Raw genomic sequence first — 19,355 nt, forward strand, 5'->3', positions numbered from 1 at the left:
AATTAAAAAAAAAAAGAAAAGGAAAAATGGGAAAGGTTGAAGGAAACACACCACCCTGCTCCGTGGCAGGGAACATCACAAACAGTGTCTCTGGAACGTCAGGGCAGTTCACAGTCTGTTCCTTGTAGGTCCCAGGTCTCCTTCTCAGGCCCTGGCTGTGCTGCAGGGATGCTGCGGGTTGGACACTTGCAATGGTGGTGGCCATACACCTCTGGGCTTTGGGTGGTGGGACCCTTCTTCCCAGCATCAGCCCCCCGTCGGGTTAAGATCCCCCTCCCAGTCTGGCCTGAAAGGACCCTTGGCTGAGGGTGTCTTTTTGCACTGGGCCCTTTGCCCAAGGTCCCCCCTTGGGTGGCCCCAGTTGCTCATCACCCCGGCTCCGAGGCTGCATCTCTGCTCCCAGCACAGGATCTGCTGTCCCTGGGCTGTCTCTGGCTCTGCTCCCAACTCTGAGCTGCTTTTCTGGCCCCTCTGGATCTGGCACAGCTCTGCTCCCCAGCTCAGCTCGGGCCCCTGCTCTCTCCTTAGCTCACACGGAGGAGGACGGGACCCCCCTGGATTCCTGACTCCCTGATTAGCCTGCCCGCCCTGTCAATCAGGCTCAGAGGCTGAGGCTGACCTGGAGCATTGGCCTCTCCCCAATCTTTTAGTGGTGGAAGCTAGCCAAGCAAAACACCCCCACTGAATGTTAGTAAGGGGGCAACAGTCCCCTTACATATAGACAGGGCCGGGGAGCTAACCATGCAGGATCGGAGCCATTATTCCTTGTTCACTGGGCTCCTTGGGGAAGGAGTTGTGCATTATGGCCCCGATCCCACACCTTTGTTGCCGGCCGGCAACACCTTTGTAGGGCTCCAGTTCCAGGATTGGGCCCTTCAGTTTTTTTAGCCCTTTGCTTTGCTGGAGGTGAAGGAAGCAGGCAGCCTGGCTTGCACAAAAGGCCTGTTTATCTGCCCTTCTCTGCCTTCCCGACCCAGACAGTGAATACACAAACCAGGCCAGGTTTCAGACACTCCCTGCTCAGGGTGCATTGTCAGGTTAATTTTCGGTAATGGCACTGGAAAGCTTCTTAGCCACATGCAGTTCTCATTAGCACTTGATAATGTCAAGCATCCTGTAGCATTTCAGGTCCTCTCCCACCTCAGTTACCCCAGGCAAGTACTCTCAGTCTACACCTACCCAGGGCTTGGAAAATGGACCATTTTGTGACTCTAATGGAGAGGGCCATCTTTACATACTCAGCTTGGGCTCCAATGACGTCTTCCTCTCCCTTTTCCAGGCCCCATTGTTATTCTGTGGCTAAGTGTTAAACTGCATGGTGGAAGCCACACACAAGCGGAGAGATCCAGTATTTCCAGTTGCTTAAGGCCCAGTCTACACTAGAAAAGGCTTGCCCTGGTAAGCAATACTGGCAAACTCTCCCAGTGCAGTTTATGCTTATACTAATTCCCCACATGAAATAAGCAATAGCAACAAAAGCACTTTTCTGCCACTATAACTGTGTCTACACCAGGGCTTCTGCTGGGATAGAAATGTCACAGAAAATCACCCCCCTAGACAACATTGCTATACTGGGGAAAGTTTCTAGTGGAGCGCTGAGCTAAGAATACACTTTAATGATAACCAAGGACCAGATTCTACCATCTGTTATGCTTCTGTAAATCCAAAATAACTGAACTGAAGTCAGTTGAAGTGGCTTTAGGTTTACATCTGTGGCCCTGAGGTTTTGTCTATATTCAGAGCTGCACTGATTCTAATCTATGCTGCCCTCATCCCTATGGTATCTAAGCACCTTCCATTAGCACATGAAGTGACACAAGAAGCATCTGTTGCTGTACGTGCAGTGAAGTGTTTTGTTTCAGTGGGGTGAGGGGGTTGAATTTGTTTTTAAATGTTCAGGCTATTCTGTGTTTATGTTAGAAGGCAGGTCAGAAAAGTATTTCTGGTGCTTGCAACATGGTAAGGCTTGGGATGGATTAGCTAAAGGCCTTGCCTGTTTGAGAAGATTTTAACTAAAGGTATGATTTTAGACCAGTGTGGTTCCACTGGTGGAGAAGGCAGTGTGGACGCTCTTATTTCAGATTAAACCAGGCTTATTTGGGTTTAGGTTAAATTGATTGGGAATTGGCTTAAAATACCTCCAAATAAGCCACTTTAAAACAGAAATAATAGTGTGCACGCAGGGGTTTGCTCCAGTTTAACTACATCTATTTAAAAACCAATTTACATTAAACCAGTGCAACTTTCTCATGTAGACAAGGCCTTAAACTGGTGCATCTTTTGTGTATAGGCAAGGCCTTGTGCTGGATTAAAGCCAATGTAAGCGGGAGAGAATCAGGCCCGTTGACTTCAGTGGGAAAGCACCTCTGAATGTGTTGCAGGGAAAGCTGATATCAGGCAGGCATGTTTGACCTGTCGAAAATATGCACCAGTCAGGTCTACACCATACCCATTTACTGCTGAATTTCTCCTGCTGGGCCGATACCAGCAAAACTCTCTGTCTCACCGGTGCCTCGTACAAACCCAGCTTGTCCATCCTGGGGAGCTTTCAATCATTCCTCGCCACAGGAGCCGCAGGTGAGATCTGGCCAGGCGTCCTTTGCTGCAAAGCAAGTAACCACCGTTCCCTGCAGCGCACAACCAAGAATCCAGCTCATGGCATGGGTCAACGCGAAGCGTGCCCCGTACAGAGTGTGTTGATGCAAGGTGGCCCTTTAATGTCTTCCCAGCGGCTCCCAATCACATGCAGTCCCTGAATAGAGGTGCACTGTATAGGTACCTTTCAAGAGATTTTAACAGAGGGTATTGGAGCCGGGAGATAAAGTTCTGAAACCTTAAATTTTAAATTAATTGGGAATTATAAACAAAATGACCTTTGATTTAGCATGAGCAAGCCATAATCCCAGTGCTGCCTTCCATTATCTTTTGCTTATGCATTGTTCTCTCCTAATTGGGATGCTAATGACCAAAGGATAGTTCCTAAGTGGTTCCCAGACTCTCCTTGCCTAAGGCAAACAACCGTCCACAATAGGATCACAAATTGTAGGGAGAAGCGCAGGCTGATCACATCAGAAACGGTGCCGGGATTTATCATTCTTCCCTAACAATAACAGTATGTTCTCAATCGCCCCTCCAAAGGGAGGAATAGCAGGGGATCTGTCGGGCTGCATCATTAAAAGCTGGCCGCATCTTTGTTGGCGACTCCCCTTTGTTCATCTTTCATTATTTTAATGCTCCCTCTCCTTTTATTCCTTTCCATCTTATTAAATCAATAGACACCGGTGGGGGAAGTTTGGGGCCTGGGCCCGATCCTGCCCCGACTTGCTCACCCGAGTGCTGCTGTTGGAAGAGGCTGCTCTGGATGGCGGTCTCTGCACGGATGTAGCTGCGCTCAGTTACTCCTGACGCACACAGGTGTAAGTGAGATCAGAAGCCGGCCCAGTGGGCACACTCAGACAAGCAAAGGGCACAGGATTGGGCCCCACGTCTCTGGTTTAAAACAGAGACACATGCTGATCGAGAAGCATGGCTCTTTGGGACTGCAATCCGAAGCTGATACTGGACTAATGCATAAAAATATAAGTCATGCCACTGACGGGATACTTAATTCCAGTTATAACCAGGCTTTGCACTATCCAGGCCAGCTTCTCAGCTGATGCAAATTGGCATAGATCCATTGACGTCAATGGAGCAACAGGGAGTTACATCAACTGGGGATCTGGCCCATTGATTTAAATGGCGCTACACCAATTTACACCAGGTGGGGATCTGGCCCATTGACTTCAATGGCATTACACCTCTTTACACCAGGTGGGGATCGTCTCCTTTATCTGAACAGCTCAACATGCTTTGAAAATGCTAATAATTAATTTATTCCCCTGGTAAGCAGGGCAGTCATATTATCCTCATTTTATTGAAGGGGAAACTGAGGCACAGAGAAGACTCCCCCCAAAGACACCAGGGAGAGCCAAGAACAGGGCCCAGATCTCCTGGCTCCTGCTCATGTGCCTTGCAACAAAAGCATCTTTCGTCCCCACTCATATTATTATTCATTGTTTATTAACTATTGTCGTTATTTGCCTGACTGATCTTACTAATGATTTAGAAAAGATGCCACTCACATGTGCCTGCCCTGCAAATGGACCTCAGGGTCCTTTACAAACATTACTGATTATACTGCCTACGGGCCATATGCAAGGTGTCCCTCTGGAGTGGAATTGTATTGTGGGTGTCGATGGGGGCATAGTTTGACCTGCAACCTCTGTATTCCTGATGATGCTGGGCGAGTAGGAAAGAAGCCAGCCTGGCTGCCAGAGCCCGGAGGGGGGCGTTTGCAGAGCTGGTAGCTCGAGTGAGGCATGGAGCTATGAAAACTGAACAAATTTAGTCTTGGGTAAGTGGGCCACAATTACCACAGAACCTCCCGATGTACGTTATGACTTAGATGATAAGATCTTTGGAGCTGGAGCCATCGCTTTGTTCTGTGTTTGTACAGCCCCTAGCACAGTGGGCTTCCATGACTGGGGCTTTTCGATGCTGTTACCAGATAAAGAATAAGAAGAGTACAGCTGGGGGCTCATCCCATGGCAGTTCGGTGGCTCTTAGCCCGGAAGAATTGCCTGTGTGTGTGATTGCTGTATTTAACCAGCCTTCGCTCACGCCAGGGAAAAAACCAAACAGGCCCTTGTCTGAACTCTAGAGCAACATACGGAGCATCTTTTGTCACCAGTGTGCCGTTCCTTTGAGAGACGATCTCATTCAAGAACAAGGCGGCCCTCTCCTGAGCTCTGATCTTTCCGATAGTAGAGAGGCTCGAGCCAAGCATGGGGAAAAACATGGCTGCAGTTCTTGTTATGCGGAGAGGCCAAGATTTCAGAGAGTGGTTAATGATGGGGGGGGGCACCTGGAGACATCTTAAAGGTTTTCAGGTGGTGCCGGGGTTCCAAACCTCTATATCAGGCTCCTCAAAGGTGTCTGAAACTGCACCCCCAAAATGACTAGTCCTTTTTGAAAATCTTGGCCATGGGGCTAGTCATTATAGTGTCTGGGAGCTGCTACAGCTAGTCTTATTGCTGTGGCTCTGAATGACATCGATTCTCCATTGTCTGTCTGTCATTCTCCATTTACACATTATGATTAGTGGATTATTTTATTGTAGGGGTTTCATTGTGCAAGGTGCTGTACAAACACATAGTCTTTAAGCTGCATCAATTTTGCTTAAGGTGAGCTTTTTAAACTGATTTAGCTGAAACTAAACTAACTGGTATAATTCAACCAATGTATGTTTGTGTGGCCAAAGAGAGAGTCCCTGCCCCTAAGTGCTTACATGAGGTGGTGTGGTCTAGTAACGAAAGCCCTGGCCTGCTATTTGGGAGACGTGGGGTATGTCTACACTACCCACCCGATTGGCGGGCAGCGATCGATCCAGCAGGGATTGATTTATCGCATCTAGTCTAGACACGATAAATCGACCCCTGAGTGCTCTCCCGTCAACTCCTGTATTCCAGCTTGGCAAGAGGCGCAGGCAGTCAACTGGGGAGCGGCAGCAGTCAACTTACTGCAGTGAATACACCACGGTAGGTCAATCTAAGTACGTCGACTTCAGCTACGTTATTCACGTGACTTAGATTGATCCCGCCCCTAGTGCAAGCCAGGGCATGGGTTCTATTCCTGGCTCTACCAGTGTGACTTTGGGAAACCCATGTCCTCACCTGTGCCTCAGTTTCCCTATCAGTAAAATAGGGGGAATGATACTGACCTCCTTTGTAAAGCACTTGGAGGTTTATGAATGAAAAGTGCTCTATGAAAGGTAGGGGCCAGATTTTGTAAAGGTCTTTAGGCACCTAACTCCCATTGATTTCAGTGTGTGTAGACAAGGCCTCCTAGCCAGTAGCCTAAGGAAGATGGGTTTTTTTGAAGCACTTCTGGAATGGCAATCCCTGGCCTCATTGTTAAACAAATAGAGTTTTTGCCAGTAAGGGGATCCGTTAAGCAATTTTAACATCAACTGGGCTGTTGAATTCTTTCAAAATAAAAGTAAAGATATGAATAATAAAATTAAAGTCAATATAAAATAAACATTGGCTCCCAGCCCTGCTTAATTTTTACTCCAGTGGGAATTTTGGGTGCTCAGTCGTTGGCAAATGCCTAAGGGAAATGAGAGATTGTCTTTATGGAATGCAGCAGTCCTGACATTCTCCGAAATATCATGGGGCCACGCTGAAGTTATCGAGATTTTGCCCAATTAAGGATGCAGAATTTGAGCCAGGCGTGTTTTGTAATGCTTGAGGAACGATATGCAACTGCTTTCAGTTCCGCGGTCCCTTTTCAGCTCAGGCCAGTCGGTCAGAGCTGTCCAGATGTCCCCGAGCTGCTTTATTTGATGTTCCAATCAGGAATTAAGGAAAAGAGGTTTCTAACCATTTAACAAGATTACATGACAAGACAGAGCCTGGAAACAAGTATGGCTGACCCCTTAACCTTTGATACATGGATCTAGACAGATCTTTTTCCTTGAACCCTGCCTCTGCCTGCAGTGGTCTGTCACCACACTGAGGTGAATTGATAGGGCAAGACTCTGGAATGAATGAATGAATGAGAAAGAGAGAGAGACAGACAGACAGACTGACTGACTGACAGACACCACGACAACACAACAATCTAGCAAAGGAAAGTAGCACTGGGATCATAACAACTGAGTGACTGCACTGAACTTAGGTTAGGAAGCCTCTCCAAAGCCACAAATGGTTACTAGAAATGTGCATCCAGGAAAGGGTGGGGAAATGAAGAGACAAAATTCATAGAGTCAATCAGAGGGGTAGCCGTGTTAGTCTGGGTCTGTAAAAAGGAAAGCTTCTGCTTCAATACATCTGTTAGTCTATAAGGTGCCACAGGACTCTTTTGTTGCAAAATTCATAGACCAGCTCAAATACGATCATCGTAAAAGAACTGCCCAGGTGTAATGTTACAACACCAGTGATGTGGAATTATTCCCAAATCACCAGAATTCCTGTTAGGAATAGGAGGTACAGTGACTTCTCTATGGATTTCCCCCAGATTTACACTCCTGAGCGGTCGCTTCGGTCAGAATCTAGCCGATCAACTACAGGTGCAAAGGCAAAATTTGGCCCACTTGGTTTTATATAAAAACGTGGTTTAGTTGTGAGTAAGAGCCACATCCTAAGTGGGGCTGTGTGTCCTCAATTCCCATTCACATCAAGTGCAAAAGCTTGCCCAAGGCCTGGGCTACACTAAGGGCGGGGGTCGAACTAGGGTACGCAAGTTCAGCTACGCGAATAGCGTAGCTGAACTCGAAGTACCCTAGTTCGACTTACTTACCCGTCCAGACGCGGCGGGGTCGAACTCCGCGGCTCCAAGGTCGACTCTGCCACCGCCGTTCGCGGGTCGACACCACCGGAGTCGACCGGAGCGTGCGGGGAGTTCGAACTATCGCGTCTTGATTAGACGCGATAGTTCGAACTCGGAGAAGTCGAACTCACCGTGTCGACCCGCGCGGTGAGTATGGACCTGCCCCTAGACTCATTGACTTAAAGGGTGCAGGGTTGGACCTGAGACACTCAGTACCTTGCAAGATTGGGCCCTAAAAGAGGCAGAAACACTCCTCATTGGCCCAATCCTGTGCCAACTAATGTCCGTGGGAAGACGCCCATCGACATCCATGTGAACAGGATCTGGCTCCGGCCTCGCTCATCGTCTCCTTCCATTTGGTTTGGTCTTTGCGGCAGGGAGTGAGTTCGATCCCCTGGCTGAAAGGATTAGCAGGTGGAATGCAGAAAGGTCTGGGAATGCAAAGCCAGCGCCTCTCCGCCTTTCCCCAGCCCCATCCCCAAAACGCAGAGCGCCCAGAGGGGATTTGGAAACAATCAGATTACGGAGAGGGACTTCTGTTTGCACAGGTTCAAGCACATTACCGAGGGTGGGGGGTTCCCCCTGCCCCACTCCACACTAAATGGCATCCCCGAGCCAGAACATTACCACTGCACACAGCTTATTCAGCAGGGCTCACAGCTTAGTCCAGCCAGGGTCCAGTGAAGGCTCTTTCCTCTTGTCAACAACATGGACCAGTTACCCCAGGGAGACAAGTAGGGCCAGACAGCGAACCGCCCCCCTCCCCCTTACTCATAGACTCAGAGACTTTAAGGTCAGAAGGGACCATCGTGATCATCTAGTCTGACCTCCTGCACAGGGCAGGCCACAGAACCTCACCCACCCACCCCTGTAACAGACTGGCTGGATTATTGATGTCCTCGAATCATGGTTTAAAGACTTCAAGTTACAGAGAGTCCACCATTGACACTAGTTTAAACCTGCAAGTATCCCAGGCCCGATGCTGCAGAGGAAGACGAAGAAAATTCCGTCCTGACCCCAAATATGGCGATCAGTTGTTAGACCCTGAGCATATGGGCGAGATCCACCAGCCAGACCCCTGGGAAAGAATCCTCTGGAGCAACTCAGAGCCCTCCCCATCCAGTGTCCCGTCACTTACACCGAGGAGTAGCTTTACGCTGCAGATCCTCCCACTGACACGGCTAGGACCACGTGTGGAGTGGCTGTTCTGGGGGAAGGATTCACCATCTGGCCCTTACCATCAGTCGAAGCTGCGGAGCTCGCTGCTGGGGTGACATCCAGTTTGCACTGAAATGTGTTCAGCTGACCCGCAAAGAAGGCAAATAAAACACAGGCTTCGCGTGACTTCTTGTTGGCTGGTCCGTGGGCACTGCCATCATAAAGATCCCCATTGACTTTGATGGGCTTTGGATCAGGCCCCATATTGACTTTGATGTTTTCAGTAGGACTAGTCGCGTGAGTAAGCCCTACTCATGTAAGGTAGGGTGGGCATGATCGGACCCTCGTGTTGCAACGTCAGCTGATCCATTCCTGTCTATCCACCAGCATTGATATATGGTTTATCAGCACAGCAACTCAGCGTTCCATCGTTAACGGTCAATATCATGCAAGCTAATCCTCTTAATAAGGATTATGATCACTTATTAATATGTCTCTAGCCCTGGAAGTAAGATAGCTACTTTGCCGACAAGTCCCTGCCCTGAAGAGTGAAGCCTGACAACATATTTTGGGGCAGAAGTTTGGGGAAAGGAGGGAAAATTTCTTTGAAATGAAACAGACAAGGGAAAAACTCTCTGCTCTGGCTATATAGCCCAAAGCTTCCAAGAGACCAGCAGCTCCCCTGGGAATATCCTTGGGCTGAAGACAGCTCTACCTGGCTTGACTCCGATAATGACACCCGTTCAGTGCCATGCTGTGAGGCCACGAACGCTGCACTGCATCCCCTTGGCCCTGGGTAGCACGGAGAAGTGAAGGGACGTGATTCAGTATCATTGAAAGCCACCCATGTCCCCTGCTCTGTCCCTGAGAAGCGAGAATTTGACTGGTCTGTACATCTACCAACCTGGAACTGATGTTAATGAGCCAGATCAGCCCTTCCCCAGGGTGGGCCCGGAGAAGCTGGGAAGGTTCCCCAGATTCTTGTGTTGGAGGGGGTGTGGATTGCAGAGGGGCTGGGCTCCAGAACCTGTGGATCCCTTGAGATTCCTGTAGATCTCAAGGGATCCGCTGGAGGCCCTGTGCCTCTGGATTGGCTCCCCACTCCCCAGCTCCCTTCCAGTGCCCACGAGGCCATGCTGCTACGCCTCTCCAGGGGCTGTTGTGCAGGGTGGAATGGGGGCTCCAGAAGCATGGGGCCTTTGGCTGTGTTGGCTTTTCCTGGGGGCATGGCGGTGGATGGGGGGAGGCAGTGGGTGCATCACACTCAGCGCGGGGGCCAGCCTGCCTCCACCCAGGTGGGGATCCCTCACGCTGCGCTGGTTCCCCAGCTGTGCCAGGGCCTGGAGCTGGAATGCCATGGAGGGAGCTGGCCCACCCTGTTGCATTGGCATGGCCAGGGATGATCACCATGTGGCCCAATAATACCGAATAACAATAACCTAACTGTATATAGAAGAACAATAATGAATAATGACAGCCTTCTATAACCTAGCACTTAACTAATGTTTGTGCGGGGCTTTAAGAATGTCAAGTGAGAGATTAGATAGAGGGGTGTCTGTGGGGATGGATAGTTAGAGGGGCGTGGATGGGGATGGATGATAGATGGGTGTGGATGGGAAAAGATGAATAGATTAGATAGAGGCATGTTTGGAGATGGATGGAGAGAGGGATGTGTATGAAGACAGATAGAGGATGGGGATGGGGATGGACAGATAGAGGGGTGTGGATGGAGATAGAGGGGTGTGGGGTGGGGGTGGATGGATAGATAGAGGGGTGTGGGTGGGGATGGAGGAGTGAGGGTGGGGATGGAGGGATAGATAGAGGGGTGAGGGTGGGGAGTGATGGATTGAGGGGTGTGGATGGGCATAGATTGAGGGATGTGGATAGGATTAGATAGAGGGGTGTGGATGGGAATAGACGGATAGATTGAGGGGGTGTGTGGGGATAGACAGAGGGATGAGGATGGATGGATAGATTGAGGGGTGTGGATGGGGATGGATTGAGGAGTGTAGATGGGGTTAGAGGGGTGTGGATGGGGATGGATGGATAGATTGAGGGGTGTGGATGGGGTTAGATAGAGGGGTGTGGATGGGGATGGACGGATAGATTGAGTGATGGGGGGGACAGACAGAAGGATGGGTATGGATGGATAGATTGAGGAGTGTGGATGGGGATGGATTGAGGGGTGTGGATGGGGATGGATGGATAGATTGAGGGGTGTGGATGGGGTTAGATAGAGGGGTGTGGATGGGGATGGATGGATAGATAGAGGGGTGAGGGTGGGGCTAACAGAAAGAAAGTAATGGAGTGAGATAGTGAGCTAGAATTCCTTTAATCGTCAAGACTCTTTACAAACTGTACATGATTTAACCTAACTAAACGATCTAATTAAGCTAATAGTTAAACTAAAAGCTCCCTAAAAATGATGGGGAAAAGAGTCCAGTGTTCTCAGTTGTCTTAACACGTTTCCCCTCTCCTTGTTATCCTCTCCCCATGATCACTACCTTGTGCAGCTGGTTATAAGTCCATTTTCCAGGCCATGCCTGAGATCCAAGTTCTGATTTTCCCCTCCACCCCATTCCCAGCCGGCGAGATGACCCTGCGCTGATTTCCTGGTCTCTATCTCGGCACCCGTGCTGCCTTATCCTTCCCCCCGCCTGTTTCTGTTGGAGGGGACAGACCCCCGCAGCAGCTCACGGGCAGTTGTAATTCACTTTCTTCGGTTTCATTCCTCCCGGGGTCCTGTGTGCAAAGAGGGGAAATCGCTGGGCTGTAAAAATACACGTGCAGATGCCTCAATTCCCAGCATTTTTATAGCCTCCAAGGGGAACCTTAAAAGCTATTCCCAGGGCAGGAGGAAGTTCATTTTGTGGCAGGCACCAATATGAATAACTATAATGAGCTAAAGAGGGAGCATGGGCCTGTACTGTATGGAGAGGGGGTGGCTGAGGGGCATTATAGATCCCCGGCTGGTGTGAATGGGTGTAGCTCCATTGAAGTCAATAGGTCATATCGCCAGCTGGAGTGAATCAGTGTTGCTCCATTGGAGTCAACAGGCCAGATCTGCATCTGGTGCACACTGCGTCATCCTGTGGGAGTTGATGGAGCGATGCCAGTTTGCACCAGCTGAGGATCTGGCCCTATGTACCTTCCATGCCAACCTCTGCACACCTTACTCCCACGAGTAACACCGGTGATTTTGATGGGCCTCCTCATGTGAATAAGGGTTTGTGGGGTCGTGCCCCAGTCCATCAATTTCTCCTTCAGGAACCCAAACCTGCAGCGCTTATTCTGGTAAAACCCCACTGGGGCCTACTGGGCATTTTGCCTGAGTGAGGACTGCAAGATCGGACTGCAAGATCCGAGAGGGAACAAGAACTGCAGAGCTCCCCGTGTTAATCCCAAAGAGGGATCTCCCAAGGCGTGAATCGCTAGCACAGAGAAGGCTTATGGTAGGTCTGAATTAACGTGCAGGTTCCTCCTTCCGGCCCAGCGGCCTCTGTGCTAGAGGTTTCTCCTTCCACAACCAGCACTCCACTCCACTTACTGACGAGGTATTCAGCACCTCCCGTTCACTGCAGACCATCGGCACTTCCAGAATTGGGCCCTAGCTGCAGCCAGCTATGGTGAGCCTCACCTGCTCTGGGACTCACTTGGAAGCCATGTGCCTTGTTGTGCAATGAGTCTGGCAGACACTTGGCAGCCGGTGCAGGGCCTGAGCCTACGAGCACCTACGCGAAGGTACCAAGGTCTGAGAGCGATTAGCCTGCGGGCAATCTGCCAGCGCAAACCTGGAATGGCGCCACTGACGTCAGTGCAGCTATTCTGGAGGCGCTGAAATCTGTCCCACTAGTGATGGTTTTCAGGATCAGGCCCCTTGTCATTATTTGTATTATTATCTATAGCATGGTAGTGCCTAGAGGCCCCAGCTGGGATCAGGGCCCCAGGGTGTTGCACAAATGCACACTGATAGTCCCTCCCCCCTGAAGAGCTTACAGATAAAGCGTGGGAGGGGAAACTGAGGCACAGTGATTTCCCCAAAATCACTGGCAGAGCTGGGCATAGAACTCAGGTCTCCTGAGTTCCAGTCCAGTGCTTCATCAATTAGCTCATGATGCCAACCCAGGAAAGAGAGTCCCCACGCCACAGAGAGGAAACGGGTAATGTCACACACTTTGATGCTTTTTTAGGCAGGATTTAAAAATTTGTGTCTATCGCAAACATAGATCCAACTAGAGATTGTAACTCAAAGAGGTTCCCACTAGAATGCCCAGGCAGGCAAGCTATACTCGGGCAAAACTTCCCTGCAGTCAGAACTAGGCTAGTAAAGTGTCCTAGACTTTCCACCCAAGCTCTTACTGAGTTTGCAGCATGCAGGACACTGCAGGATCAGGCCCCTCATAGCAAATCTGTGAGATGCAGAGCACCCTGGATTCCCCTGGGGCTGCGAAGCCTCAGGAGCTGCCTCCCCAGCGATGTTCTATTTCAAATGCCTGGGTCAGGAGGTAGCGTTCGAGCTGGCAAACACACCATCGAGTCACACCAGACAGCTAAAGACATTAGCCCAGTTTGGGCTCTTTGAGACGCCAGCTAATCCCAGCTCTGAAAACAGTCGGAACAAAGGGCAGCTTCAATCACATCATCCTCTTCTCTTACCTCTGCTGCTTCTTTGTGTTTCACTTCTCCTGGAATAAACTCTCTAATCCCATTGGGTTTCGTCCCCTCCCATCACTGGGGATGCGGATTATTGAGCCTGGGGAATCATTGGGGGGGATGGGGGAGTGTTATGCCTTTCCCCATGGTTTTGAAGACATGATCAGCACTTTTCTATCAGTTTCAGGATGCAACCCTGCCAGTCGCAGGAGATATTTATACGGTGCCAGCCCTGTGATACTGTTGGCTTAATGGGTGTGGGAACTGACTCCAGAGATCCCCATTCATTTCAATAGGAAGTTCTGAATAAAAATCAGTGATGTTATTTTTTCCTGTCTTAGCTTGTCTGCACTTAGATTTGTTTCTGATTAACTCAATGTACGAACACTCTTATTCCAGAGTAAGAGTGTCCACAGATGGAATTATTCAGGGGCAGCGATTGCACTTTCAATTCACCCACTCCCTGAATCAGAAAACCACTTCCAAGTGTAGACAAACTCTTCCATGTTTCTGAGACACTCCTTCCCCCTGGATTCTGAGCCCCAGGATGCCCACACAGGCTCAGAGTATGGACCTGCTTTTCTGAGCACCAGCCGCTACCACAGAGTTCAGCTGGAGGGCCCTGTGTTTTACTGTGGGTTTAATTCTGCTCCCACTCAAGCCAGTGTTAAATCAAGAGTGACTCCATGGTGCTGGACCTCTGTCTTTGTCACTGTCCCAAGTAAAACAGTGGGAGAAGAGCAAAATATTCCTCATGCATGTTTTTTTTCTTCTGAAATTACTGACATCTGGGCCCAATCCTGCCAGTGAGGCCCAGCTCCTCAAAGGTATTTAGGTACCTAACTTACTGTTGATTTCAATGAAGTTAGGAGCCTAAACACCTGTGTGGATCGGGCCCATGTGTTTTGTAACTTGAGGACTGGGCCCTTTTCCCTAAAGTCTGTGCAGACCTGGACTGGATCCCTGGCAGTCAGGTTGGTGAATACACCTTCTGACAGCTTCAGTACATCCATGCACTCATGCCCCATTTTCTTGATGTTTGTAATTTGTTAAGCTCTAAACTACTCATCTTGCCCCCATCCCCCACCCCATGCCAGAATATCTGATGGCCTCACAATTTTTAATATATTTATCTCAAGAGGCAGGGTAGCACTATTATCCCCATTGTACAGGTGGGAAACTGAGTCACTGAGGACCGAAAGCTAACCTGTTCAAGTGACTGGTGATTTTGGGGGCCCAATTTGAGACACCTTGAAGGGGCTTGATTTTCAGAGGGCAGGTGCTTGATGCATACTGAAAAGCGAGGTGTGTAAAGGCAGTAGAATCAAGCCCATGTATTTTAGTTAAACATTTTTCACTACATGCCATTTAAAATCAAATAATAAAAATATTGTCATTTAATAGAGGACTAACCCCCCGCAGCTCTTCTAGTGGAGGGCATTAACTTCTCATGTGGCCAGACACCACATGTATCTTAATTTCAGCCCTGCTTCTGAAAACACTCAGTAGGGAGAATTGTGCTTCCCACACATAAGGCCCCTGGAAGCTTGCACTACTCCCAGCTGTTTGTGCAGGAGCAGGCTCCTAGCCTGTTTTAAAGGGCAATGCACATGTGCCAAGCGGTGTAAGAAAGACACAATATTATCTCCTCTCTTTCAGTATTAGCAAAAAATCCTTGTGGCGTAATGACTACAGAGGGAGCAGCGCTGTTTGCTTTTTTTCTTTTTTAGTGTGCTCGAGTGGGACTCAGGATGCCTGGGTTCTATTCCCAGCCACTGCCACTGCCTGGCTGTGTGACCTTGGGCAAGTCCCATTGCCTCTCTGCTCCTCCTTGGACAGGCTGTCATTTGGCTGGATAGCCTCGACACTCACCTGTCCTGAGACCAACATGGCTACAACACTGGAAACAAAGAGAGATTAGAACAAACCAAGGTCAGGTCTGCATTGTAAATTTACACTGGTGAACTAGGTCACTCGGGGGTGTGAAAAATCGGGGTGGGGTGGGGGGGAAGTGCCTTTATCTTATCTCCCTGCTGCACCAAAAAGTTTGTTGTTTATACAAAGAGCTGGAGGCAACGAGAAGTCATGCCAGTAAGATGAAAAAAATCCTGCAAGTGCGTTCCCATGAACAAAGAGCGGCAGCGTTCCAGGCTAAATTAGAGGTTTATTACAAAGGAGGTGAGGGAGGAGGGGTTGTTAAATAAATAAAGAAGGGGGTGATGACTTTGGGATACATTTTTATCCTGACACAAATTCAAGAGAAGCCTACTGAGTGCTACTGCTTTACATTACAGAGCCAGTGACTGCGTAATTCCCATGTAGGTGCCCAGAGGCCAGTGACTGGCTTGGCGTAAGAACCTGAGCCGGCTAGAGTAGCAGAGTAATTGTGTTTTATTTTTTTAAACAATTGCATAAATTAATCTATTTTTGCACTGCAAAAAATAATCCCTACACTGTATATATTATATATGCGTGTTGCCAGTATAATACAGTATGTACAGGGGTGAGGACCGGAAGCACAGCACAGGAGGGTCTGTCCAGAGAGATGTGCAGTAGATTACTCCAAGTGAGGGGAGGACAAACCTTCCTGATCATCGGTAGATTTCTTGGTAAAGTCCCTGTCCCCTTCCTCTCCCTGGTGGGTCTGCGAATCCTGGCTCGTTTGGGCTGTGGCCAGACCCATCTTCACCAGTTTGGCTTGTTGCTGTTCCAGGCTCTGCTTCCTCCACTTGATCCGTCTGTTCTGGAACCAGACTTTCACCTTTGGAAGAGAAGACATTTCGCTTTTAAAACCCAGACTCTAGCAGGGACCTTCGCTAAGCAGATCTAATAACCTTGAAAGGCCTCAGATGCTGTGGTGATAGGCACCCGTGCAAAAACCCAAGGTAGATGCAGCTTCAGAGACACCTCCCTGGTTGAAAAGTTTGTGTGCGTGAGGGAGATGACAGCCAGCCCCCTCCGCCTCTCCACATGGATCCCTGTCTAACAGGCCCATCCAAGGGCCCGATCCTGTGCCAACTGGCAGTCAAATGCCCACTGATTTGGGTCAGATCGGGGTCAGTCAAAATACACATTTGACTAGTTGCTGGAGAGAGCCAATTATCCCTGAATGGAGGTAAAGGGATGTTGATTGACTCAAGAGAGCTGGGTTTGATTCCTCCTCCCTGTGAGATGCTGAGAACCTAGGTCCAGATCCTCAGAGTTCTTTAGGTGTCTAATTCCAATGGAGTTCAATGGGCGTTAGGTGCCTAAGTACCTTTCAGGATCTGGGCCCTAGCTGTCAGCTGGATCTCATCAGGGCAGCTTGCCATGGTATCAGCATCCAGAGGTGTTGAGTGGGGAAAAGGTCCAATGGTTAGTCTGGGGGTGAATTCCCTGCTGTGCTACAGGCCTGTCTGTTCCTCGGTTCCCCACCTGGAGAAGAAGGAGAATGGTCCTTTTTCTTGTCTATTTAGCTTGTAAGCTTTTGAGGGGAGATACTGGTTCTGAGACCAGGGGTCTTGTAGCACCTCGGCTAATGGGACCCAGTTCCTGAGCGGAGCTGTTGCTGTGATATCAGCAATAATACTGGTCCCCACTTTGGAGAGCTCAGACTTCAGAGACTAGTTACTATCCCAGACCACAGCAACTAGAGAAAGACGTGAAAAAAATCCAGCTTTTAAGAGCCTTTGGAACCAGATTCTTCCTCCCTTCCTCCCAGTGAGTAGCCACAGCCGCTGAGCTACTCAGAGGCTGCCCCAGAGCCCCGGAGCCAGCAGGAGAAGTCTCCTTTGGGTCAGGCCCAGAGGCAGGAGGGCAGAATCAAGCTCACGGAGGTTTCCACATTGTTCCTAGACGGGAGCTGCTGCTGGAATCCTTCCCCCACCCCCGGTCTGTTCTCAAGGGCTTTATTCAGTCTGGCTTGGGCTCCAGAAGGCTTCCACTCCCCTTCCCTTGGGAGGTTTTTATGTACACAGTCAGTTGACTTCCCCCCTCCCCCCCAAAAATAGAAAAACTAGAGAAAGCCCATGGGAGAGTGAGTCCTGCACTGGGCTGGGGGGCAGGGGGGGCTGGGAAATGCTCCATCTTGCAGCCCCTATTTGGACACTTGTATTGAAGTCACTGGGAATGTGTGCCCAACTCCAGGGAGGATGGAGAGAAACCTGTGACGCCTATGTAGGGCTCAAGCCCGGGGGGGGCTTCATCCGTCTCTTTCTGTCCCCCTTGGAGCGGGACACACTGGGGAGCCAGACCATGGGGCAGGGAGCTTTGCAGATGGAGGAGGCTCCATCCTCCTGGGTGCCCCTGGCGCTGCCATCCCTCCCACCATCTAGGTACAGGGCTGGGGCAGAGGCAGGTTTCTTACCTGCTCCTCGGTGAGGTGCAGCGCGGAGGCCAGCAGACACCGCTCGGTGCCCACCATGTACTGCTGCCGGGCGAACTCCTTCTCCAGCCGGGCCAGCTGCTCGCTGGTGAAGATGGTCCTGACCCGCTTGGATTTGCCCGACTTGGCTCTGAAGCCTGGGGCGCAGCATTTGGAGAGCAGATACCCTGTGCGTAAAGAGGGAAGCGCTCAGAGGAGAGGCGCGGGGCGCGGGCCACGAGTGGGGGGGTGAGAGTCGGGGAACATCGGGCTCTTACCTGGGGCTCTGAGCGGGGCCCGCCAGCCCGCCAGGGCCGGGTAGCAGACGGGGTAGAGCGGCCGAGGCTGCAGCAGCGGGTGCGCCTGGGCGCACAGCTGGAGCGCACCGCCCGGCCAGGCGCTGTCTGGCCAGCCGGGGTCCCAGCGCCCGGCGCCAGGAGGCGGCGGCGGCGAGGGCTCTGACCGGCCCAGGAGAGCGTCGATGGTGAAGGATTTCCCCGCCGGAGCCTTGGGGGAGTGTCCGAGGGGCGGGGGGCCGGGGTAAGGCAGCAGGGCCGGAGCGGGCAGCCCAAAGGGCAGCAGGGTCGTAGTCAGCATGGCCAGGCGGTGCCAGAGATCGGCGAGGGGGTCCCTGCACCGGGAGGAGGCGGAGGCAGCAGGTGAGGGGCTGAGCGCGCTCCTGGCCTGATCATACAGCCAGGCCAGCCCCGCTCCCTCCCTTATATCCGGAGCAGGGACCCTGAAGTGCTAATGGCTCCTGCTGAGCTTTTGTTCGCCCCTAAGTAGCAGATGAAAAAGGTGTCCGGGCCAACAAGGGATCCAATTAATGGATGGGCCGGGGAGCTGGAAGGGCGGAGGGGGTGGGGGGTGAGAGCCACTTGACAGCAGCTTCAGAAATCTCCCAAGATCGCAGGGTCGCTGGTGGGGTGCCCCTTGAGTTTACACACACACAGACCTCCAGAGTCACTTCCATCCCATTGTTTCCATCTTGTCAGCTCCGGTGGAGCTGCCAGCCCATGGATATGGCGACAAACCGGAGCCAGGAGAGGTTCTATGTACAGAAAGCCAGGAGGCAAAGCACCCCAAGTTCTCCTCTCTCCCAACCCCCTTTTCCTCATCAATTTCTGCCCTGGGTCCTTGGTTGGGAATATGCCACCCCCCCACCCCCACCCACCCAGAGCCAGAGCTAGGGCAGCGGAAGGGGCCCAGCGGCCTGCAGGGCAAGGAAGCGACGCTTGGCTCACATGGGAACACTAGCTTCAGGGGAGTTTCTCCTGAGTAGGGGAATGCAGGGTTACAGGTGGCACTGATCTATAGCTTCATTTGAGGTAGTGATTCCTTTGCTTTTCCTTGTGCCTCACTCCCCTCTCTGGCTTGATGCCCTCTGCATTTTGGGGCTCTTTGCTCTTAGGGTCGGATCCTGCCCCTCCCTGTACTCAGGCCGAGAAGCACCTTGCTTGATTTCAGTGGGATGACTCGCGGAGTCCGGTGATGTGCAGTGTGCGCAGGAGGAGCAGAATTCGGTACAGTATTTCATCAGCCCAGACCTGTGCTGCTGCTGCTATCTATGGAGCTATGGATCCCAGGTTCTGATATAGCCCCTGTTACCATAGCATTTGAGCACCTCCCACGCTAATGGATTTATTGTCATTACCGTGAGGTAGGGAAATGCTTTTATCCCCATTTTACAGATGGGCAACTGAGGCACAGAGCGAATACAGCCCAGATCCTCAGAGGTATTTAGGCATCTAACTCAAGTTGAAATCAGTGGGAATTAAGCATCTAAATACCCTTGGGGATCTGGGTCTAAGTGACTTGCCCAAGGTCGCACAAG

General features: G+C 50.7%; 1 protein-coding gene across 2 annotated transcripts; it reads right to left on the minus strand.

Annotated features, from left to right (window-relative positions):
• Positions 1 to 15,555: 15,555 nt before the first annotated feature.
• Positions 15,556 to 18,226, minus strand: LOC120406578 (homeobox protein not2-like). 2 transcript variants are annotated; one of them, XR_005599370.1, is made up of 4 exons: positions 17,800 to 18,226; positions 17,525 to 17,709; positions 16,436 to 16,593; positions 15,804 to 15,940 (listed from the first exon to the last, which is right to left on the minus strand). XR_005599370.1 is itself a non-coding variant. In XM_039541509.1 (3 exons), the coding sequence occupies exons 1-3, from the start codon at positions 18,116 to 18,118 to the stop codon at positions 15,737 to 15,739; spliced, it is 708 nt and encodes a 235-aa protein (XP_039397443.1). In that variant the 5' UTR covers positions 18,119 to 18,224; the 3' UTR covers positions 15,556 to 15,736. The 2 variants fall into 2 exon arrangements, 1 of the variants encoding a protein (XP_039397443.1); XM_039541509.1 differs by lacking the exon at positions 16,436 to 16,593 and having other exon boundaries at positions 15,556 to 15,940; positions 17,800 to 18,224.
• Between the last annotated feature and the right edge of the window lie 1,129 nt (positions 18,227 to 19,355).

This window comes from Mauremys reevesii, linkage group 5 (assembly GCF_016161935.1).
Source record: "Mauremys reevesii isolate NIE-2019 linkage group 5, ASM1616193v1, whole genome shotgun sequence".
Taxonomy (NCBI): domain Eukaryota; kingdom Metazoa; phylum Chordata; order Testudines; family Geoemydidae; genus Mauremys; species Mauremys reevesii.

Excerpts from the sequence above, each read along its gene's own strand:
- LOC120406578 (XM_039541509.1), bottom strand. The coding sequence starts at position 18,118 with ATGCTGACTACGACCCTGCTGCCCTTTGGGCTGCCCGCTCCGGCCCTG. Across the intron at positions 17,710-17,799 it reads GGCCCCGCTCAGAGCCCCAG|GGTATCTGCTCTCCAAATGC; the intron begins GTAAGAGCCCGA and ends CTTTACGCACAG. Across the intron at positions 15,941-17,524 it reads TGCACCTCACCGAGGAGCAG|GTGAAAGTCTGGTTCCAGAA; the intron begins GTAAGAAACCTG and ends TCTCTTCCAAAG.